The following is a 24538-nucleotide window of genomic DNA, read 5'->3' as shown; positions in this document are numbered from 1 at the left end:
GGCTGCTAACCGCAGGCTTGGCCATCTGAACCCGCCAGCCGCTCTTTGAGAGAAAAATGTGGCAGTCTGCTTCCATAAAGATTTACAGCCTTGAAAATCCTATGGGGCAGTTCTACTCTGTCCTATAGGGTTGCTATGAGTTGGAATTGACTCGATGGCAATGGACTTGTGGGAAGGGGAGTCCTGGTGGCACAGCAGTTAAGTGCTTGGCTAAAAGGTTAAGTGTCCACCCTATGGGGCAGTTCTATTCTGTCCTATAGGATCACTATGAGTTGGAATCGACTTGATGGCAGCGGGTTTGGTTTTGGTTTTTTTGGTTATGGTGGGAAGTGGAATTTAGTATTCCAGAAAAATCAGTAGACATTCATTTTTAGACTACTTTGGCCTTTTCACCCTGAAATATTTCAGTGATGTAATAAAGCAGTGATGTGTCTCATTCATGATAAGTTACCATCATTTGCTGCATTGTGAGCAGTAGGGCACAAAAATGATGATATACCAGTACATGGCAGTTCATAAACTGTAGTCAGTTATTGTATCTGTAGTCCTTTCAGCTGGATCTCTAACGAAAAATTTTATTTAGAAATGATAATTTCTAATACTATAGTATTATATAGTAGGACTAAATGAAGGGAGGCGAGGGCCTTCAGAAACCTAAAAAGAATACTCATCTGATATCTGTGCTTCTTGACATAGTATTTTACTATTAAAACTCTTTTAAAAAAAGTATGTAATTTGATTTTTAAAAACGTTATTGAGCTATAACTTAAATACTGTAAACTTACCCATTTAAAGTGTACATGTCAGTGATTATTAGTATGTTTACAAGTTATGCAAGCATCATCATAATTTAGTTTTAAGACATATTCATCACCCCAAAATGTAATTTGACTTTTGAACTTTATATAAGGAAATGCTACTTAAAATTGAAGTTTTCTTCAAAAATTAATATTCATTTATATGAAATCAGAATTGATAGTTTAAATTTAAAGATTTTTGGAAATTCCTATCTAAGCCACTCATGGCCCTAATAATTTATCCTCAGAAACATGTTATAGCAAAGATATTTTTGTTTTCTAAAAAGTCTGTTAACTAATTTACTGAAAAAAAGACACATTAAAATTGTTGTAGGTATTTGCTTTTATAGAAGTTACAGTAAAATTAAGAGAAGATGTAAAAGTAATCAGGTTTTCTTTGCTTTAATTTTGCTGTTTTTGAAAAAGCAAAATGCAGAAAATGTAGAATCATTTAGCTAAGGGGAGAAAAGTATATATATTTGAGTATCTGTTTATAAGTTCATAAAATATCTCTGGAAGGAAACAGAAGAAATGGTAATATTGGTTGTCTCTGTTTAGGAGAACTGGGTGGCTGGGGTTCATGGGTGGCAGAGATATTTTTCACTAAATTACTGTATTACCTATTGAAGCATTTTAAATAAAAGATCCTTGATCTCAGTCTGAAAAGCAACATTACTGAGTTCCTTCCTATTGTGCTTTGTTCCAGGTAGTAGAACTCTATTGATTTGAAACGAACTATCTTACTTTAAAAGTTGTTTTTTTTAGGAATTGATTATGGATTAAGTTTACCACTTGGGGAAGACTATGAACGGAAGAAACATAAACTAAAAGAAGAATTGCGGCAAGATTACAGGCGCTATCTTACTCAGGTAGTGAGTTCTATTTATTACTTGGGTTTTATGCCTCAGAATTCATTGCCTAAATTTGTTTTCCTAAGGTTTTATTCGTATGCATTAATTTTCAGGTTTTCAGTGCTGTCTAGCAAAGGGGTTGCAACTTTGAGTGTTATAGTCAAAATTAAGTAACATATATATGACATAAATGATATTGATAGAGACAGCTGGTACTATGAACTAGTGCCATGGACTAACACAGGCTCGACCTTTGCATTAGGGCAGTGGATTCTAATTTCAAATGAGATTGTAAATTCTAGTTGGTCATATTTTCTGTAAAGTTATAATGGCTTAAAGAAGCCCAGTTACGATTCACCATTCTTCTACCCCACTCTCTAAGCCATGGATTAAAATGACACATGGAGTTACTAGTAGCTAATTATTTTCCTATGACCTAAGCTTAAGAAATTTCATTTAACGTGTTCATTTAATTACCAAAGTATTTGCTTAATGATTTAGTCTGTTTTTCTTAGCAGAACTTTTGTTTTAACTATATTTTGTTAAAGTATGTAATAGCTAAACTAAAGGTTTAGTGTAAATTTTAAAATGCCATTGAATATTTACTTTATAAAATTATTGTAAACAATCAAGATGTTTCTGTTCATCCCAAGATATTCTTTAGTTTTTCACTGCTTTAAACTCTTTGTTCCAAATATATAAATCATCTCTTATTTATTCTGATTTGCATGTGGGGAGAAAGGACTTTGATGGAATACATTTTATCAATGGTTTGTTTTTTTCCCCCTTGGATTTAGGGTATCACACAAGCAAAAAGAAAGGTAGGGTTGCCTGCAAAATGTTGTCCTTTAGTTTTGTTTTAGATCTCCTAGCTTGCAATTTTTTGCATTTATGAGATTGCTGCTCTCAAAGCAATTAGAAAAATAACTTCCTTTGTGATTTTGAGATTTTCAAATGATACCATTTCTTATTCTTGCTTTTAGCAAGATGACACTCTGTACATTATGATTTTCCATTAATACAGTCAAACATCATTTTTGATTCTTGCTTTGCATTTGTTTTTGTTGCTTTCTTATACATTCTCTAGATATTCTGCAGCTATTGTAAATCCATTCATTTTCAGCATGCTAGTTTTTCCTTTTCAGATTATGCTAATCACATTAAGATTAATAGAATAATAGAATGTTCAAGATATTCTAAGATGTTTTGAACTGTGTGTTGTCAGGATTTGCATTACTTGATATTTTTGTACTAAAACTTGTGGAATGCATTTGTAAATTTATATTGGCAACCAAAAGGAAACATTTTTATAGTTTTACAAAACTGTTTTATAAAAAAATCTCCCACATCCGTCATTCAACTGGCACTTTTTAAGCACTTATCAAGATGAATCAGATATGGATTCTGCCTTTAAGGGGCCTAGAATCCAGTTGTAGAGGTAAGAGTCATACAGTTTAGAAAGTGATAACTATAAGAAGGATATAAGGACCAGGAAAGGCCTCATAGTGAGAGGTGTTATTTTGCAAGGCATTATTGGATGGGTAGAATTTGGATATTCTAGTGGGAGAGGAAAGGTGAGAAGGCTTTTCAGGTGGAGAACATAGAATGATGAAGTACTTGGAGGTGGGCCTTAGCTGTGTGTGAATGGGCCTTAGCTGTGTGTGAATGAGACATGTTAGGTTTACTGGCCTGATTCGGTTAGAGTAGAATTCTTTTTGGGAGTAGTAAGAAATGGTGATGTACGTAGAAAGGATAAGATCAGATTAGAAAGCGCTAGATTTTTAACTTGATATTGTGGCACAACGGTTAAGTGCTCGGCTGTGACCTGAAAGGTTGGGAGTTTGAAACTACTCAGCTGCTCTGCAGGAGAAAGACCTGATGATCTCCTTCTGTAAAGATGACAGCCTAGGAAGCCCTATGGAGCAGTTCTACTCTGTCACATGGGGTCGCTATGAGTTGAAATTGACTTGATGGCACCCAACAACAACAACAACAACATGTATGTCAGGCAGTGGTGAAACATTATACCTCCTTAAGCAGCCTGTGACAAGCAATGATAACTGTTTTAGGACAGTTCTGCAACGTTGAGACTCTCATCTTATTATCTTAGATTATTGCTACACTTTTTAACGGATCTTGCACTCATTCTCAGTCTATTCTCCATGATACTTTGCAGAATGATCACGTCCTTATTGGTTTAAATATTTTAGTGTCTCCTCATTGCCTTCAGGATAAAAATTTAAATTCTGCAGCGTAGCACGTGAAGTCTGTCTTGTCTCTCAGCCTGCCTCCCTGGCCTTCCTTGCACTCTTAAGATCTAACCATTCTGAACTACTTGTGGTTCCCTGAAGAGCCAGGCCTCCTCTGCTTAAAAAATTCTCCTCTCTTCCTTTTTCCTTACCTCTTTTTAACCTGGTTACAATTTAACTTACATGTCATTACCTCTGGAGGAATTCTTAATCTGACTCCACCAATTTAGGTTAAGTGCATGCCTTTCTCCACTTGATTTTATAGCACCCTGGGCTTAACTCTGTCATATGGTCTCATGTACTACTGAATTGTTTGTTTAATGGACTTCTCTTCTTACTAGTCAGGACAGAAATGTAGTTGGCACTCAGTAAAAGTTAGCTGAGTTAATGAATGTCCTTTTTTGCATATTTGTTATCCTGCTTTCATCCCAAAGTCCTTTTTCATTCCTTTAGAATGCTGATGGGATTCATAGAAGAAAATGTTTTTATGAAAGAGAAAGAGATCAAGGAGCACTAGTCTTGAAATTCAGAGGGATGTAGAAGAGTTTTTTTGGTGTTGGGTTATCAAGAATGTAGTTGCAGTAGAGGAAGTAAGAAATATCAGATACGTTTACAATACAGTAAATACTGTGGAAAACTTTTATCTTGAGATTTTTTTTCAGAATTCTCAAAACTTTATGATTTTTTTTAAATTAAAAAATACTTATTTTTCTTATGCAGTAAAATTCATTAAAATTGCTGCAAGTCCTGTATTTAGGATAATAGGGAAGAAATGTCAGTAGATCAGTGTTGTGGATTAAATTGTATCCCCCCAAAATATGTGTTGTAAATCCTAACCGCTTTGCCTGTGGTTACAATCCCATTTGGGAATAGGTTGTATTTGTTACATTAATGAGGCAGGACTAGTGTAGGGTATATCTTGAGTCAACCACTTTTGAGATATAAAAGAGATCAGATGCACCTAGCAGAGAGAGGTGGGAGAACAGATGCCAAGCCACATGAAGATTGCCCAGGAGCAGAAGCTCAGAAGAGACAAGGACCTTCCTTCAGATCCAACACAGAGAGAAAGCCTTACCCTAGAGCTGGTGTCCTGAATTCAGACTTTTAGCCTCCTAAACTGTGAGAAAATAAACTTCTGTTTGTAAAGCCATCCACTTGTGGTATTTCTGTTATAGCAGCACTAGATAACTAAGAATTTGGTACTGGAAGAGTAGGGTGTTGTTCTAACAGACACCTAAAATGTGGAAGTGGTTTTGGAACCAGGTAATGTGTAGAGGCTGGAAGAGTGTTAAGGTATCTAATAGTAAAAGCCTAGATTGCCTTGAAGAGACTGTTGGTAGAATTATGGATGTCAAAGGCAGTTCTGGTGAGGGCTCAGAAGGAAGTGAGGAAAGCAATACAGAAAGTGTCTGTCATCTTAGAGAATACATATGGTGTTGGGAACATAATGTTGTTAGAATTGTGGATGTTAACTGGTGAGGCTTTAAAAGGAAATGAGGGACGTGATTGGACAGTGGAGGAAAGGTGACACTTTATGCAGTGGCAAAGAGCTTGTCTGAATTATGTTCAAATGTTTGGTGGAAGGTAGAACTTGTAAATGATGAAGTTGGATATCTGGCTGATGAGATTTCTAAGCAAGATCTTAAAGGGGCTGCATGGTTTCTCCTTGCCGCTTACAGTAAAATGTGAGAGGAAAGAGATGGACTTAAAAATGAACTGTGCAAAATGAAAACAGAACTTGAAGATTTGGAAAATTCTGTTGTATAAATAAAGGACACGTGTCCTAGAATGTTCACCAAGGACATGGCTACCAAACTTCTGTTAAAGAGAGTGAACCTGTGACTGATGGATCTAACCAACTACCACAGCAGAACACCCATCAGCTTAGACTGAAGGGGGCAGAGAAAGAACAAAAGGAAAGAACACTGTCTGCCTCTTGGAATCCTGCAGGCAGGAAACAAGCCAGAGAAACTATATCTGTTGTCCTCTAAGAAAAGAAAAGGACCATTCCTGAAGCAACTCAGAGATCAGCAGAACCATTGGAAGGAGTGCAGGAAGCAGTGCTTTCTCAGTTTCAAAGGGTGGGGCCACGGTCTCCTGGATCTCAAAGGGTGGAGCCATAGCCTCCTAGGTTTCAAATAGTCAGATCTTCGCCAACTCGGTTCTGGACTGTGGAGCTGCCATTAAGGTGTGCCAGGGGGATGGGACTGCCACCCAAAGCTGAGGGGGTGGGGCTGCCATGCTCAAGGAGCAGAAGATTGGGGCCTGTTGGGGCCAAGAGAGTGGGGTCACCACTCAGATGGACCAGGAGAATGGGGCTGCCTAAAGCTGAGGGAGCAGAGTTCCCATCCCAGACGGCCTGGAAGACAAAGTTGAAGCCTAGCGCCAAGGGACCTCTACCCAGAATCCAGAGGGTGTGGCCAATATCCACAGTCTAGAGGGCAGGGCCATTGTCCAGATGGTCTCAGAGAACAGAGGATTATTTTCAATCCTCAGGAGCTAATGTATATTGTTCTGCCTATTTTGGATTTGCTTGGTGCCTGTTATCCCTTCTTTCCCTCCAGTTTCTCTCATTTGTAATAGAAACGTCTACCTTGTGCCTGTTCTACCATTGTACTTTTGAAACAGATAACTTGTAATCTAGATTTCAAAGGCTTACAGATGAAAAGGAATTTTTTCCCAGGATGGAATATGCCTAATGTCTCACCCATATTTGAATTAGATGCTTCAGAAGATGAGATTTTTGGACTTGGAGTTGTTTTAAGACTTTTGGGATGATGTGATGGAGTGAATATGGTTTTGCATGTGGCAAGGACGTGAATTTGGGGGGGGGCAAAGAGTGGAATATTATGGATTGAATTGTGTCCTCCAAAAATATGTGTTGTAAATCCTAACCTCTATACCTGTGGTTATAATCCCATTTGGTAATGTGTTGTCTTTGTTATGTTAATGAGGCAGGATTAGTGTATGGTATATCTTGAGTCAGTCTCTTTTGAGATATAAAAGAGATCAAATGCAAGCTAGCAGAGAGAGATGGGAGAACAGATGCCAAGCCACATGAAGATTGCCTGGGAACTGAAGCTCAGAAGAGACAAGGACCTTCCTGCAGAACCGACAGAGAGAGAAAGCCTTCCCCTAGAGCTGGCACCCTGAATTTGGGCATCTAGCCTCCTAAACTGTGAGAAAATAAATCTGCTTGTTAAAACCATCCACTTGTGCTATTTCTGTCATAGAAGCAGTAGATAACTAAGACAATCAGAGAAAGAGACAACATTTGGTTGACATCTGAGAAAGTGGGAGTAGAAAGCAAAGCCAGGGAAAAAGAAAATGACATAGATGTTTGCAATGGCTTCCTTGACCTCTGGAATGTGGATGGTTTCCAAGTCCTGTTCTTTCGGGATTATTATGGTTTCCAGACTTATGGATTGCATGGATATTTAAATTAAAAAAAAATCTAGTCTTTCAATTTTGCCAAGAACAGCTATTAAAACAAACAACTACCATCTTCTCTCTAGTTTTTAGAATAAAGGACACTTGACCATCTAAAAACACAGGGAAGACATATTCTTAGACACAAGAACAGTTTTTATATTGAATCAGTAACTTTTTATCTCCAGCCCAGACCTCTCTCCTGAGCTTCAAACTCTTCTGTCGAGCTGCATACTTAACATCTTCACTTGGTAATCTAATGTGCATCTTAAGTTGAACATGTCCAAAAGGAAACTCCTGGTTTCCATTCTTCTCATCCCCTCCCCTAGAAACCTGCACTACTGGTAGCCTGTAGCTTTTTAATTTTTTGTGACAGCACTTAACACCTTTTAACATAACATATAATTCCTATTCATTATGTTTATTGTTTGTTGTCAGTTTCCTCCTGCTTGAATGTAAGCTTTATGAGGGCAAGGCTCTTTGTCTGTTTTCTTCACTGATGAGTCTCAAGTATATTGAACAGTTGGGGCACATGACAGGTACTCAAAAATATTTATTGATGAATAAGTGAATGGTTAAATTTTTTCAAAAAACTCACTATGTTGTTTTTATTATTTATTTATTTTTTCATTTCATTGAACATTTCAAACATCATCTTGCACCTGTGTTGGTGGTGGGGGAATTGCCCAATAAAGGAATAGGGATGTTATATCTCTGTCTTCGCAGGGTTGGAACTCTCTGTACATGTATAATGCTACAAAATGATTAGCTTTATAGTGTATTTCAGGTACCTAGTCATGTCATGTTTTTTTCATTGGCAAATAAATTTAGTGTTCCATACAGCCAACTTTCAAATTAGCGTTTGACACAAAACTCATTTGTAGATTCAGATTTAATGAAATTTATTAATTAATTAGTTTTATTATCACTCTGTTCCCATAGTATTTTGAATATAAGTCTATTGTAGCTATTAGTACATTATATTGTAGTTATTTATTTACATGTCTGTTTCCCCAACTGAATTGTAAATCTCTTGACTATAGGGGTCACATGGTTATCTTTGTTTGCCTACCACTTAAAATAGTATCTTGAAAGTATTAGATAGTCAGTAATTGCCTATTTGGGGGAGTGGTGGTTGAGTGGTAGAATTCTCATCTTCCATGTGGAGGACCCAGGTTTGATTCCCAGCCAATACAACTCAAGTGCAGTTACCACCCATCTGTCAGTGGAGGCTTGTGTGTTGCTATGATGGCTGAACAGGTTTCAGCAGAGCTTCTAGACTAAGACAGGCTAGGAAGAAAGGCCCGGTGATCTACTTCCAAAAAATCAGCCAATGAAACTCTGTAGATCACAGCGGTCTGATCTTGTTCTGTGTGGCGTTGCCATGAGTTAGGTGCCCACTCAATGGCAGCTGACACTGACAATTGCTTGTTTAATGAATAAATAAATAAAAGACATGGAGCTAGACAGTTTAATAAGCACTGATTGATTTAATTCTTATAATCTCTAATGTAGATGGCATTTTCCCCATTTTACAGATGAAGAAACTCAGGCAGAGAAGCTAAATTGTTTATCCAGGTTATGTGACTACTGAGTAGCAGTGCCAGAAAGTTGGGGAGTGTGTGTATTTTTTTACTAATACTGTTTGTTTGCTCTATAGCGCTCAAGAGATTTTACATTTTTTATCCTCCTTGATCCTTATACCTAAGGAGCCCTGGTGGCGCAGTGGTTAAAGCAGTTGACTGCTAACCGAAAGGTCAGCTGTTGGAAACCACCAGCGGCTCTGGGGGAGAAAGATATGGCGGTCTGCTTCCGTGAAGATTTACAGCTGTGAAAACCCTGTGGGGTCTCTATGAGTTGTAATCGACTTCATGGCAGTGGGTTTGGTTTGCTGATCCTTGTACCAGCTTTGGTAGGTAGGCAGAAGAGGAAAGTGTGTGTCAGAGAGGTTAAGTGACTTACACAACTGATAAGCACTGGGGCTAGGAGCAGAGTCTACATCTTCCGACTCCTAGTCTACTGCTGTGTCTGCTACACTGCATTACCAAAATGTCAAATGAACAAGACTGGAGAGACAGAAACAACATTCATAGTTTATACCTTTGGCATTTGAGTAGATATCTACTCGTGTAATTGTGGGAAAAATATAAAAAAAAAAACATTTTTACAGCATACATAAGGATATTTGTGAGGACGTTTAAATTTGTTTTAAGAATAAAAGAACAGCATAAGGCACTGAGAATGAAGTAGAATGTGTGCTTAGAAAAGGAATATAAGTTAGGAAACAGCTTCTTTTTTTTCCCCATGCGTTTGATCATCTTGAATCAATAGATTGCCAATGAAAATTAAGGCCTGATTCTCCCTTTCAGGGAGTTGCTGATTGGAAGAAAATTGTCTTTTTTCTAATCACTTTTGATTTGGTGTCTGTAGATTAGTAGTTTCTATCTTCATCTCCATCCCATTCTTTTGCTCTGCATAATGTAATGATTTAGAATAGACAATGTAAAGAGATGCATTTTTGAAATCCATTTTATGAAGGCAATTAAATAATATCTTTTTTTTCGTGTGTATATATACAGAAAAATTTTCTATCTACGGTTGAAACAGATCCATCTACTCTGGGAGTTTCTCTTCCTATTGGTGAGAGGTTATCTGCCAAGGTAGGTGGGTAGGAGTAGTTTTTGCGGGTAGCAGTTTTCTGAGGCATCAAAATCATATATATTTCTTTTTGAAAAATCTGGAGTCTCTAGTTGTGCTGTTTAAAAAAGTAATTGAGCGTTACATTGATAATCATAATGTGACAAACATATTTCCTTAATATGTTGATTCTTTTGCTATATTCTGCTATACTTGAAAATTCAGAGTTCATTTTTTTCAACATTGGTTTCTGAGATACAAAGTTTCTGCTGTGACACATTTATCAGTGAGATGAGTGGATGTGAGTATACTGAGCTTTTACGTAGGGTGAGGGTCTGGGCCTGTTTGAATGTGTGTTTCTATCACTCCACAAGACATGTACGTGTCCTCCAGAGGTGGTAGCAGTAAAGCACTGTATACCTCATGTAGAGACCCAATTCCCAAGGTAGATGAGAGATCAAGAAATAGTATGTAAGACATAATGGACAGTTAATAAGTTTCAAAAGACAGAAAAGAGTTTCTTTAATACTTTTTTAGATTGTGTCGTTTCAGTAACATTGGAGGCATTAGAGCTTATGAACATTTTCTAATGTAATATATTTGTGTTTCTACAGAACATTTCCATCATACTGTGTTAGTGTCTGTGATAATTTTACTTTTTCATGTTTAAAATATAACGAGGATCCTTCTTTAACACTGGAAAGGAAATGGTTAGCCTCAAGCCTGCAGTCTGGTCTCTCCTTTTCAGGAGTGGGGTGGGAGATTGAGGCCAGAGTATGCCGTTGAGAGAGAAGGAAGGTCACAAGGTCAAATTTCCTTGTAAACATGGTAATGACAGGCTTCTGGCAAACACATTAATTATATTTGCTTTTGGGAGATATTTACCTATGGAATACTTTTTGCAGGATGTGCCTGCTTTGTCTAAGATTATTTATGGTAAACAAATCCGAATCTATGGATTTATGGGGCATAGCTCCTTGGAAAATGTCATCTAACTTATGTAACTATTGGAGTATAAAATGGAGATGCTTCACAACCAAAACAGCTCCCTTTCTCTTAGAGACCTCATGTTAATCTGGACCCAAGTGTGTACTAGTAATGTGTGTTCTAATGTGCCAAGAAAGGACTGGGCATCTGCATTGGTGGTCTCAGACCTCTTTCTGCTTTTCCCATGCCTCGATATTACTTCTGTCCTTGAAATTGTTAGTAGAGCTTGATACTGGGTAAGATCTCTGATTTGTTTGAGTCTGATTTGACATCTGATTTGACTATAAGGTTCTTTTTCCTGAAGTTGAAGGTAACATTGCCTTTTGATTTTTATTTTAAGGAAAGATTGAAACTTGAACGTAACAAAGAGTACAATCAGTTTCTCAGGGGTAAGGAAGAATCCAAGGAAACTTTCAGACAGGTAGAAAAGAGTACTGAGGTAGGTTTGTTCTTAAAGTAAAATTTATGATGCCACAAGCTTAATATCTTGTACTTACTTGACATGCATTTTGTATTTTAGATGTTTCTTTTGGTTTTTATGTAAATATAAAAAAAAATTAAGCCAAATTAAATCAAACACAGCACACTTAAATATTTTATTTTAGAAACTGTTTTATCTCATTTGAAGAACTTACTCTACTTTTTAACTTCATAGGGGAGATTTAATTTTAGAGATTAGTTTTATTAAGTGATTTTTATTTATTTATTTTTATAATTGACAATGTCTAGCTGTATTTTCTTCCTCAATTTAAAGGTTATTAATGTTACCAGGACCAAAAAATTTACCATGTTTTGTATCCTTTTTGTTGATAAAGAATTTAATTTGAAATATTTTGAAGCGATATGCAACTACCAAAAATATGCCTAATTTCTTCTGGGATAGGAATTTGCATTTAGTTTATCCTGTCTTTTTATAGCTACTTACTGTGATATTACTATTGCTTGTCTGTTTGATATTTATTAAGTTTTATTGAAGAATGAAATATCCTTGGAAGTTTTTTCTAAAGATAAAATTTTTCTTATGGGTGATTAAGTACCAGAGTGGAAATGATAAGTAGGCTAATCATCATTTGAGAGTGTCATTATCTTTTAAAGAATAGTATCTTATTCAGATCTGTTGTTTTTTTTAATTGAACAGTCTAAGAGTGAAAGAAATAAAAAATCTGTTTGTCAAGTTAAGCCTGATTTACCTTCACAAGTACAAGCATCCTGCAAAAATTCAGAAGGTCCTAGGAGAGATGTCTTAACTCCTTCAGAGGCATATGAAGAGCTTCTAAACCAAAGACGGCTGGAGGAGGACAGATATCGACAATTAGATGACGAAATTGAATTAAGGAATAGAAGAATTATTAAAAACACTCATGAAGAAGGGAGCATTTCCAGTAAAAAACACCAGAGGCTTGCCAACAAGGCTGATATTCCAGACAGAAGATTTCGCAGGTTTAATGAGGATCGTGTTCTTGATAGACAGTATTATAGACCAGACCATGATCCTGAAGTAAGTGAAGAGATGGACGAGAGGTTTAGATATGAAAGTGATTTTGATAGAAGACCTTTGAGAGTGTATGCAAATGACAGGTATTTTCTTCATTTTTATTTTCGTTGTTTAATATTGCTGTTGTTACTTTTTATAATTGTATCAGGGAGAGGCAATTGCATTTTATTCACCATGTTCAGTTAATTCTAAGATGCTATTAATTTTAAGACGCACCGTTATTTTATGTGCTACTGGGGAAATAAAAACACCTTAGTCTCATTTTGTCCTATGGCTCTGTCCAGTCTTAGGCTAGAATGTGAATCTAAGGAGTGACTTCATTACTGGGCTAAAAGGGTGTCTGGGGGCCACACTCTTGGGGTTTCTCCAGTTTCTGTCAGGCAAGTAAGTCTGGTCTTTTTTTGTGAGGTAGAATTTTGTTCTCCAGTTTTCTCCAGCTCTGTCTGGGACCCTCTATTGTGACCCCTGTCAGAGCAGTCAGTGGTGGTAGCCGGGCACCAGCATCTAGTTGTACTGGACTCAGTCTGGTGGAGGCTGTAGTAGTTGTGGTCTGTTAGTCCTTTGGACTGATCTTTCACTTGTGCCTGTAGTTTTCTCTTGCTCCTGAAGAGGTGAGGCCAAATTTTTTGAGGAGTAATGCTGCACATTCAGTATTCTAGTTATTAAAAGCAATACAAAGTCTTTACAATTCTTTGTCTTCTGCTCTTTATGCTGCAGATATTCAGTCCTGCTTACCCAGTCTCTTTAATAATCACAATGGTTTAGGTAATATGAGTGAAGGGTTAGAATTTTAGAATGCCAAATCTGGTTTCTCTGATCTAAATCTAATTGTACTTCAGAAAATGCTCCAAATCCTAGAATGTGTTGTATTTGAAAATGATTGTATGTGAAGGTACGCAAAGGCAGCCTAAGTTAGAAACTCTCAATTGGGGAATCACAGGTGAACTGGACTCTTGGTTATGTCTTCTTTGTACACAGCTTTCTTTTTCATCATAATGTTTGTTTATGTTTAAGGTATAATATAATGCATACCTTTTAAGTTTGGAATTTTAAGAAACTTATGGTGATTGTTGCTTTTTAAAATATACCTTGTGATAATTGTTTACATGAACTAGCAAATGAATTTTATCTTCATTATTTGAGAACTATTTTATTTTCTATGTATCCCATAATAAGTGAAATGAATTCTTTCTATATAATCTTCTCAAAGTAGTAGGTTTTTTTTTTTTTTTTTTTTTTTTTTTTAGTTTTTTTACCCGTTCAACTGCTTGTACACAAATTGTTTCATGACATTGGTTGCAACCGCTGCAATGTATTAGCACTCTCCCCATTACCCCTCTGAGGTCCCCATTTCCATTTTTCCAATTTTCTAGCCCCTTCCTGCTGTCTAATCTTTGCTTTTGGGCAGATGTTGCCCTTTTGATCTCATATAGATGATGGTTCTAAGGAGCACTTTTCTCACAGGTGCTATTGCTCCAGTGGCGCAGTGGTTAAGAGCTCAGCTGCTAACCAAAAGGTCGACAGTTGGAACCACCAGTTGCTCCTTGGAAACCATATGGGGCATTTCTTTTCTGTCCTGTAGGGTTGCTATGAGTCAGAATCGACTTGATGGCATTCGGCTGGGGGTGAAGGTTTATAATTTGGCTGAAAGGTGATCTCCAGAAATGGCTTCATTTCCAAGTTAGAAGGGTGTCTAAGGGCCATAGTCTTGGGGGCTCCTCCTGTCTCTGTTGGTTCAGTAAATCTGGTCTTTTTTATGAATTTTAATTTTGTTCTATATTTTTTTCCCACTCCAACCAGGACCTTCTGTTGTGATCCTGGTCAGAGTGGTCAGTAGTGGTAGCTGGGCATCATCTAGTTCTTCTAGTCTCCGGCTAGTGGAGGCTGTGGTTCCTGTGGTCCAATAAACCTTTGGACTAATTGTTTCCTTGAGGTTTTGGTTCTCTTCACTGTCTTTTGCTCTGGGTAGAAAGAGACCAGCAGTTGTGTCTTAGCTTTTAAGACCCCAGACATTGCTCATCAAAGTAGGATGTAAAATGTTGTCTTTATGAACTATTGTTATGCCAGTTGACCTAGATGTCCCCCATCCAAGTAGTATTTTAAAAATAAACATGAGGACGAATGAGAGTAATTCTTGTTAGACATTTAAAAGTTTTGAGAAATATTTCTTCAAAATGTACATCATTATTTGTTACTTCCATTTTGTTAATGCATAAATTCTTAAATTGTTTTGCATTTGTCTCTGTGGCAATTACAGTTAAAATTAAATTTCTAGATTTCAGATTTGTAGAATCCTTATTTCTAGCAGAGAAACAAAAGATTTCATATAGATCATTTGAGATTTTACTATTTAATAGGTAGTATGATTGGTAGGAAAAGTGACTGTACTTGTTAGTGACATTTTTGAGCTTAAAGAAATGTGCAGTTGCAGCTGGTCTCTTGGTCCAGGTGTTTCTTATTGTTAATATACTTTAGTCTTAACCAGAAGTTCTTGAAAATAAAAAAAATAGGTATAACTGATTAATTTTCCTTCATTCTCCTAAGCTTCCCTGTTGTCCATTTTTCCCCCCTTAAGTCAGTGTCTGATAAATTCTAGTTTTGGCTTATAATAAATTTTTATTTTCATATTTTTTATCTCAGTTCCTCTCTAAATACCATATAAACTTTTTTATGTACCATAGTTTACTTATTACTGAAGTATTTTCCCCACTTTAAAGATGGGAAAGCTGAAGCCCAGAAATGATGAGTGATGTTACTTTCCTAAACTTATTATCTTGGATCACTGGCAATGTTCTTGAATAGGTTAACAAGGTGGTTAGCCCTCTGTTTGGCAGTTGTATTCTGTGTGTGTGTGTGTGTGTGTGTGTGTGTGTGTGTGTGTGTGTGTATTTATTTATATATACATATTTACCATCTTGAGTAAAATTTATGATGTTTTAAGAGCTTTCTAAAGTAGAATGTAATAGTATGTCTTATAATACTTCGAAATTTATAGGCTCTTTTTAAATATAGTTGCCCTGGTCTTTGTTATTTATTAACTTGAGCTGCAGAAGTTAATATATTATCTTACTGTGTTTTACTTTAACTAACGTTAATCAATAAAAGAATTTTTTAGCATTAAAAATGCTGTTTTTTATTTTCTATGGGATTAATGTAGTTAGCACTTCCATTCTACTTTTGATATTTGCTAGCTTATGATCTTAGTGGTCCTTTAATAAATTCTAAAATAACACTCCGTCTGAGATTAGAATCTGTGTTAGCCACATAGAGTGAGTGTTTCCTTAACATAGGATACTCTTCTAAAAACTGTGCATGCTTACTCCATAAGATGTAAATGGGGAGAAATAGCTTATTAGACTATAAGTTACTTGGTTTGGTATTTCTTTTTTCTTCTTCTACAAGTTTATCAACTTCTGTTTATCTTTGGAAGAGCTATTTTAATATTAACCATTTTCCCACTTTAAAAATGGCATCGGTAATAGAAAAACATCATCACTGAATTAAAGTAAATAAAAAAAAATTGGGAAAGAAATGAAAACAGTGAGAGAAAATGGTTACCCATAGTTAAGACCTCAGTGTTTTTCTTTAACATCTATAGTGAGGGTACCTTTAACAGCAGAATTCATTTACAATTGAAAAATGCTTGATATATAAACAAGGCAATATAACTACCATCATTATAAATTAGTTTCTTTTAAGTAAGGAGAAATTTGATTCTTCCTCCCTGCGAGCTGTATTAATAGAGGACTAACATATGGTAAATATTTTATTTTTAGGATGTGTTATTATTGATAGCATAAACATTGTAAATTTATTTCTGAAGTAGTTTGATTCTGTGGTTTATTAAGGAAAAAGGAGATGTTACTTATCATTTAGGAGTTGTTTACTCACGTTTAAATTAGTTAGCTGAAAAGACCTGTGGTTTTAAACAATTTTTTTCTTTAATTGAGTAATTTTTTTAAAAGATTTTCACATGTGCTAATTTTTTAGGGTAAACATGGCCTCTAGTCCGTACCTGGTTTCTTTGGGCATTGAGAATTTTACCTAATCAGCTAGAGTTTTTGATCCATATCTTCAAGGAAATAGAGAACGAAAAAAGGCTTTTTCGATTAAATATACCTTTAACTTTTTTTTAATAGTAGGATAGTGACTCCATTTTGCAGTTGTTTTTTTTCCTTCAGTCATGTCTGATTTGCTACGGTCAAAGGAAGCAAATTCTCTCTTATGAGGTCTGTTCCTTTCTGACAAAACCCAGTGGGTTGTGGTGTGTTAAGTGAGCCTTAGGGATTTATAGCCATAGAATATTTAGATAGATTAGTTCTGGGTCGTAGGGATAGTACTAACCTGGGACTGCGTCTAAAGCCACAACTGAACAGAAAGGACTTTCCAGGGCCAGACTGGACCTAAACCGAACCCCTGGACTTTAATTAGAGTCAGACTGTCCTTGGACATTTAGTGAGCTCATCAATTCTGGATGTTACCATCTCTCAGTTGGCTGTTAATGTTGAGGGGATTGAAGAGAGAGAGAGCAATGGTAAAACCACTGCTGGCTGTCATAGTTCCTTTCTTCAGAGAGGACTTCATTTGCCTCAGTAAAGGTTTCTAAAATAAATCATAAGACCACCATAAAAGGCTGCTATGCTAAAGTGAGCTAGCAGGGTTAGTTACCAACCAACCAGTTACCAGTGAAAGTGATTAGATGCTAAATTTATTAAAAATATGAAAGGGAGTTTGGTAAATGAAGGAAATCCTATCACAATTATAGGAATTTTTTATAGAGAAAAAGGTGTCTAACTTTCCAACCTATTATTTGGCTTTACAGCTTGGTAGCTTCACTTCTAGGTTTTTTGTCTTTTATTTGTAACATATATTAGTAATATTTTATATTTATGGAATCTCCATTTTTAAAATAAGGATTTAGAATCTTCCTTGATTTAACAAAGCAATCCTATCGACTCAGTCATTCGTAAAATTGAATAAGATGCCTTAAAAGTTTATTTTATCCTTTTTAGTGAAATGTGTATTTCTGCTCATTTTTCTGTCCTCTTAAACATTTCCAGTCTTGATTTTGTTGAGATTATCAGTGACAGGGGACTTTTATAATTTCATTAATGAATTTTTTTTTATTCACTGAAAAGATACACCTTAGACCATCTGTCATATGGGCTGTTCTTTAGGAAATCTTTGTGTTTTTACTGTAGATTTCAGCAAAGAGAATTTGACCTTATATATAAATAAAATATCTTAAACTTCCCTGATTTAGAATGAACTTTGAAAATGACCTCTTGTGACTTTGTGGTGCTTGCTTTATTAAGGTATCTATACATACTGAAGAGTCTATAAAAACATTTTTTAGCATACTTAAAATACTAAGTAAAAATATTTGTACTTTAAGCACAGCTGCATAAAGATAACCTATAACTGCAAATCCAAATACTGTCTTCAGACAACATAACTGAAAATGCAGGAAGCAACAAACTCCTCGGTAAATTTTACAGCAAGTTTTTGTACGTCTAAATGGCCTTTAATTCTGGGATCCTAAATTATGTGTTTAAAAATTTGTAACTTTAAATTTCTCTATATTTAAAAAACTTTCATTAGTAAAGACATCTTTTTACCACATCAAGAATTTACTTTTGTGTGATTTGTCATGGGTTCCCAAGACCACCCACGTTCGATGATTCACTTCAGGGACTTACAGGACCAGCGTGTAGTTGTATTCATGGCTATGATTTGTTAAAGTGAAAAGATACAAAGCAAAATCAGCAAGAGGAGTGCGCATGAGGCAAAGTCCAGAGGAAACCAAGCACAAACTTCCAAGGGTCCTTTCCCAGTGGAGTCACACAAGACACGCTTTTCCTCCAGCATTCAGTTGTGACAACACGGGTGAAATATTGTCTACTAGGGAAGCTCATTAGAGACTCAGTGCCCAAGGTTTTAATTGATGACTGGTCACATAGCCACCATTGCCGAGCACGTAGCAAAATTGCTGACTCCTAGAAGGAAAGTGGATGTTCAGCATAAACTACACTATTTACACAAACAGTTGAGTCACAGTGACGACTCCTATCAGTTCTGGTAATGATGGGAACCCCTTTTCCCCACCCCATCCAAGTTTTTTCTTTTTTAAATTTTTATTGTGCTTTAGGTGAAAGTTTTCCAAGTTCCTAGATACCAGCCAAGGGCTAGCCTTGCCAAGGAGGCCTTTCTAAGGATAAGCAGTCTCAGACCTGCTCTGTTAACTTTTTTCTACACATACATGTTTATATAAATCTAGCATTACTAAATCTGGTCGCCAGCCATTGTGAATGGCAAATTTGAGTTTGGCCTTATGTTTACCTGCTGTTTAAGTGGTAGAAATAGGAAATGACACTAAACTAATGTAAGAGAGATTTGAGCACGTAGGCTTTAGCTATAAAACCAGCTGCATTTTGAGAAATTGAAATAAATTTGAAATTCTTTTTTGAAAGGACTCATGGAGAGTTCTGTTGTTTAGATATGGATGAAAGAAAGTAGCCATTCATGTGTCATGCCAAGTCATAAATTAAGGTTAAAATTCCAGATAGCTTTTTTTCTTCACAGATGGTCTTAACAATGGCTTGTATGATGGAGACAAGCCAAGAGAGAATTTAGTATGCTGGTCGTGTGGAGAGTGAGAAGATCCTTTTCTTCTAAAAATTGCTGTTTCTCTTAATCTGATAAAGAAATTCACCTAAAATATTGAACAATACTTTAACAACCATATTTTTTTTCTCCTAGTCCTCTTGAGAAAGACGGTATAAAGTCTGTTAACTCAACAGCTACATAAAGAACTATGATTTATGAAGTGCTAATTTTCATGGATGCTGATAGATATAAAAAGTTCATGTTGATTTCTCTTATATGAGAAATTAAGTGAAAGAAATCAGTGTTTGCCAAATGGAAAAAAAAAAAAAAATCATGACCAGTTAATTGAAAAACAGTTTTTTCATTATTATTTTCTAAAAAGGATTTTTAAGAAGAAAATTAAAAACATTCTAATCTTTGTTTTCATTGAGTAAAATGAATTAATCATTTTCTACCCATGCATCAGCCTGTTTGTTTATAATGGTTTTCATTAATCTCTTGCTCATATTTATTTTCTTTCATGTGATTTACAGTGTTAACAAATGTTGTGGTTTGCTACATTTGATTTACCTTAATGGTAAGACTGCTGCTATATTTTTAAGTTTAAAAGGCTTGCATATGTAGTGAAATAATTCCCAGAATCTATGAATTTTGTTTTCAAACAGTGATCTCATTTTGAAAATTGACTGTAATCTTCATGAAGGCAGGCACCATGCCTACTGTGCTTAGTGCTGTCCACCCAGTGCTTAGAATAGTGCTTGGCACATAGTAGATGCTCAATAAATATTCTTTGAATAAATTAATAAGGAAGTCTTAGTACATGCATAGTTTTAAAATGATAAATTTCTAGAAGTTATAGTGAAATTATAACAAGCTCCTTAGTTTAAAGACTTCAGTCTAAACTTTAGTGTCTCTCATTAACTAGCAGACCATTCTTGAATCAAATCTGATTTGAATCAATTTTGAAATGTTTTTACAATAAAACTTTATTATAACACTTTGTTCTCTTTAATGTTTCCAATGTCAAATATAAAAACCCAAAGAGACAAAAGAAGGTCCACTGTATGTGTAGCGTGCTCTATAAGCTAATGTGTTTTTAAGGATATACGGGAACAGACGAGGGAATATGCCTCCTATGGAGTATGATGGTGATTTCACAGAACAGTCAAACATACGAATTTCATCTGCTGGAAATAAGAGGTATAGTATATAATAGAAATTTGCCCTTCAGTCATTGTACTGTGAAGCCTGCCTGAAAATGTCTTACTGAAAAAGTGGAATGGTATAATATATTAACAGCTTTCCTTATTAGTGAGAAAAGAAGAAAAAAAGCAGGGGGTTGTTTAAATGCAGATTTATAGTACTTTACTACATTCATTTGAAGAGCGCGTTTTGGTTAACGAGCGTACTAGGGTGTTCTGAATAAGTCCCTATCATTATAAGTATATAAAATTGAGCTACTGAAAGGAGAATTAAGCATACATTTACTAGACTAAAGATTAACTTAAAATGTCTTGGAGTTATGGGGATGATGCACCTTTTGACTGGAAATAAATTGAAAATGTTTCTGCAGTGCGAATTTTCCTTTTAAAACTTTTTGATTTTTAGCTTATTAAAGAGATAACTTTTTGCTTACTGTACGAAGTTAGTGCTCGTGTATTTCTGTCGTGTTGGAAAGGAAAACATTACTCATATTTTATATTTGTGTTGTCTTTCTACTTACAGTTTTCAGTCATTAGTGGTTTTGAATCTACAGTGTATAATTGAGATAATATTGTTACATGTCAGGAAATGCGTCTATTTTCTTTGAAGAAAAGTAGTGTATAAGCAGTGCTTGAGCTAAGAATTGCTTTTTAGGTTTAATTGTGTTTTCTTTGAAGGAGTTGTCTTTTCTTCCTAGTTCGTATCTTTAAAGGAAGAAGTCTTTTAGAGATGGAATCTTCTCCAAGTGTGTGCAGATGAACTGCCCTTCTCTTCTTTTTTTAGGATTTATTTATGTGTACTTGCATTCATTTTCCTTGCTGGGGCAACTGTTCTCATAAAAAAGGATTTTATTTGAGAACCGATAGAGCCAGTGAAGTGGACTGAAGAAAATGTTTGTATTTGTATAGAACCTGAATACATTGGGATCCCACTATATAAAGAGCTAAAATGCCATGATTTTACCTTAACTTTAAAAATATTTAATGGTTTTACATTTTATTCTAAATGTTTGCTTCCTGAAAAATTATTTGGGCTCCAATTCTTTTTTGTTTTGTTTTGTTTTAGCTCTCGAGACAACGTTCCCAATGAACGATCCAAATCTGCTAATACTCGAGATGTCTATAGTCCTTTTGTGGGGATGGTCTTTGGTATGTACAAAACTCCAATTGATTAGACATTTATAGAATTTTGTAAAAGGTCTTTAGTGAGAACTCAGTGTTGTAATTAATAGTACTTTTACTACTAATAGAAAACATTTATCGAGTGCTTACTTTATGCTAGTTACCATACTAAGCATTTAACATGTATTATAGTTCCGTGTATAATTTTAAAACTAAATAACTTATTTAGTGATGAACTTTCTATAGATGATCAGTGAAATACTAGTTTCAGTAATAAGCTTTTGATTTTTTATTTTACCAACACTTTGTTGTAGTGTGACTATTTCTTATATTCTGTTTTATATGTGATAGTTTTTCTTCTTCATTTTTAGTCTTGATTCTTTAGCTTGCCCCAAACTTCCTTATATTTCAGCTTACTTCCCCTTACTTTTCCTTCTTGTCGGCTTTTACGGTGGCTGCCTCTTTCTCTGTACTCTGCTAAAGGTAAAACAGTTGGATTGTCCTGTCTCTCCTTGAATTGATTTTTTTCACCTCTTGGAATTTAGTTCACCTGGTTGCTTGTAACTTCAGCTCTCTGATGGGCTTTTAAAAAGTTATGATTTCGTAGATGATGCGGCTTTTCTTATTGTAGGGTCAGAGCAATGTTCTCTTGTGGCTTTCTATTTTCTAAGCAGAAGAACTCCTCATTTAGTTGTTTATAATAGCTTCCATTTTCCTCATTATGTTCACATTCTCATTTAATTTCATTTTCATGGCTATAATAGCTATTTTAACATCCTTATTTGTTTGTTCCAGCATCTCTGTCATTTATGTGCTCAGCTGAGCTCTTAACCACTGTGCCACCAGGGCTCCATGTAACTTTTCTACTGGTTAGGGGTCATTATATTAGTTTTCTCTTTCTGCATAACAAATTACCAAACACTCAGAAGCTCAAAACAACCCACATATATTATTTCACAGCTTCCTTGGGTCAGGAGTCTGGGCATGGCTTAGTTGGGTCCTCTGCCCAGGTTTTCACAAGACTGCAATCAAGTTGTCAGCTAGGCTATGTTTTCATCTGGAGGCTTGACTAGGGAAGACCTTGCTTCCAAGCTCATTCAGGTTGTTGGCAGAATTCATTTCCTTGTGGCTGTATGAATGAAGGTTCTGGCTTCTTACTGACTGTTGGCTGCCCGAAGTTTCTAGAGGCCACCCACTGTTCCTAGAGGCTGCCCGAAGTTTCTAGAGGCCACTCACTGTTCCTATAGAGGCTGTCCAAAGTTTCTATAGGCCACCTGCTGTTCCTAGAGGCTGCCCAAAGTTTCTAGAGGCCACCCGCTGTTCCTAGAGGCCACCCACTGTTCCTAGAGGCTGCCCAAAGTTTCTAGAGGCCACCCGCTGTTCCTAGAGGCTGCCCGAAGTTTCTAGAGGCCACCCACTGTTCCTAGAGGCTGCCTGAAGTTTCTAGAGGCCATCTGCTGTTCCTAGAGGCTGCCCGAAGTTTCTAGAAGCCATCCACTGTTCCTAGAGGCCACCTGCTGTTCCTAGAAGCTGCCCAAAGTTTCTAGAGGCCACCCACTGTTGCTAGAGGCTGCCCGAAGTTTCTAGAGGCCACTCACTGTTTCTAGAGGCTGCCCAAACTTTCTAGAGGCTACCTGCTGTTCCTAGAGGCTGCCCGAAGTTTCTAGAGGCCACCCATTGTTCCTAGAGGCTGTCCGAAGTTTCTAGAGGCCACCTGCTGTTCCTAGAGGGCACCCACTATTCCTGGAGGCTGCCCGAAGTTTCTAGAGGCCACCCGCTGTTCCTAGAAGCTGTCCGCTGTTTCTTGCCATGTGGATTTCCTCACTATGGCTGCCCGCTTCATCAAACCAGCAAGGAGAATCTCTAAATTCAAGGAGAGCCCAGTCCCTGTTTTAAGGCCCTTCACCTGATTATATAAGGCGCATATAAGATACTCTCTGTTTTGATTAATTCAAAATCAGTTGATTTGGTACCTTGATTATATTTGTAAATTCCCGTCACCTTTGGCATTTTCTGTTGACTGGGAGCAAATCACAGATCCCGCCTACACTCAAGAGGATTATAGAAGGAGTCAACACTAGGGAGCAGGGAACATAGGGGCCATCTGAGAGTATTGCCTGCTACAGTCAAAGTTTCTGTTAAGGATTGATTTGATCCTCTTGAGCCTGTTTTTAAGCTTAGCTAGGCGAATCTAAAGTAGCCTGTACTCAGGAATAGTTCAGCCCTGTTGCCACAGAGTGACCTTTCTGGAGTCTGGCCGAATACACCAGGGGATCACAAAGAACTCTGCATTCTGGCTGGTTGGTACTTCAGTTTTTCTCTGCTTTGTTTGAGGTTCTGAGAGTTGTTCAGGTTACATGTCCGCCATAGTTTTTTGCTCAGCCTAATGGAATTTTATTCTATACATGCAAACACTAACTAGTACACAGTAAAGTCTGAAGGGATCCCTTTACAAGTTTCTGGATCTTTTTTGTTAGCCCCCTTCTTTTTGGATCTTTGCCCCAGAGCTTCCAGTTACTTTAGCCTTCCTGAACTTTGATCTTTATCTACTCAGTTTAGCTCAGTTACCCAGCTCTGTTTGGGTTCTCCCTCCCTGCACCTTTGGTCTGAAATTGCATTTGGGCAGAAACCTGAGGTGAAGTAGGGCTCACCTCCTTTCCTCAGGTATTACAGTCGTGCACTGCCCGTTGTCCAGTGTCTGGAAAACAGTTATTTTGTGTATTTTTTTTTTTTTCCCAGTTTTCTAGTTGTTTTATGGTGGGAGGTTAGGTCCTATGCTTGCTTCATGGTCAGAAGCAGAATGGATAGATCTACTTTGATTATAAAACCCTATTCTTAGTCTTAATGTAATTCATGTTACCCCTACCGGAGCTTTACTATTGCTGATATCTCTACTTAATGGCCAAACCCAGCAGATTCTGAATACCCTCTTATGGTTGGGAGACCAATAATTAAGGCAGCAGAAAAATTGCTGGTTTGGTTGCATTCTTCTTTTTTTTTTTTGATTTTAAAATTTTTTCCCATACAAAAATTTATACATACATTGTTATGTGACTCTAATTGCTCTCCGCATACTGTGACAGCACACTCCTCCTTTCCACCCCTGATTCCCCATGTCCATTCAACCAGCTCCTAACCCTCTCTGCCTTCCCATCTCACCTCC

The 24538-nt window shown here is 36.5% G+C and overlaps 1 protein-coding gene across 1 annotated transcript in view; it reads left to right on the top strand.

Annotated features, from left to right (window-relative positions):
* CSPP1 (centrosome and spindle pole associated protein 1) overlaps positions 1–24538 on the top strand; it is a 143396-nt gene that overhangs the window by 33157 nt on the left and 85701 nt on the right. The window contains exons 4-9 of the mRNA XM_023727764.1: positions 1563–1666; positions 9906–9986; positions 11291–11389; positions 12089–12528; positions 20153–20251; positions 21320–21402. Coding sequence (XP_023583532.1) covers positions 1563–1666; positions 9906–9986; positions 11291–11389; positions 12089–12528; positions 20153–20251; positions 21320–21402 — 906 coding nt within the window. The remainder of the gene's footprint in view (positions 1–1562; positions 1667–9905; positions 9987–11290; positions 11390–12088; positions 12529–20152; positions 20252–21319; positions 21403–24538) is intronic.

This window comes from Trichechus manatus, unplaced genomic scaffold (genome assembly GCF_000243295.1).
Source record: "Trichechus manatus latirostris isolate Lorelei unplaced genomic scaffold, TriManLat1.0 scaffold00018, whole genome shotgun sequence".
NCBI lineage: Eukaryota > Metazoa > Chordata > Mammalia > Sirenia > Trichechidae > Trichechus > Trichechus manatus.
The sequence above is the reverse complement of the archived record's forward strand: the minus strand, read 5'-3'. Positions and strand labels throughout refer to the sequence as shown.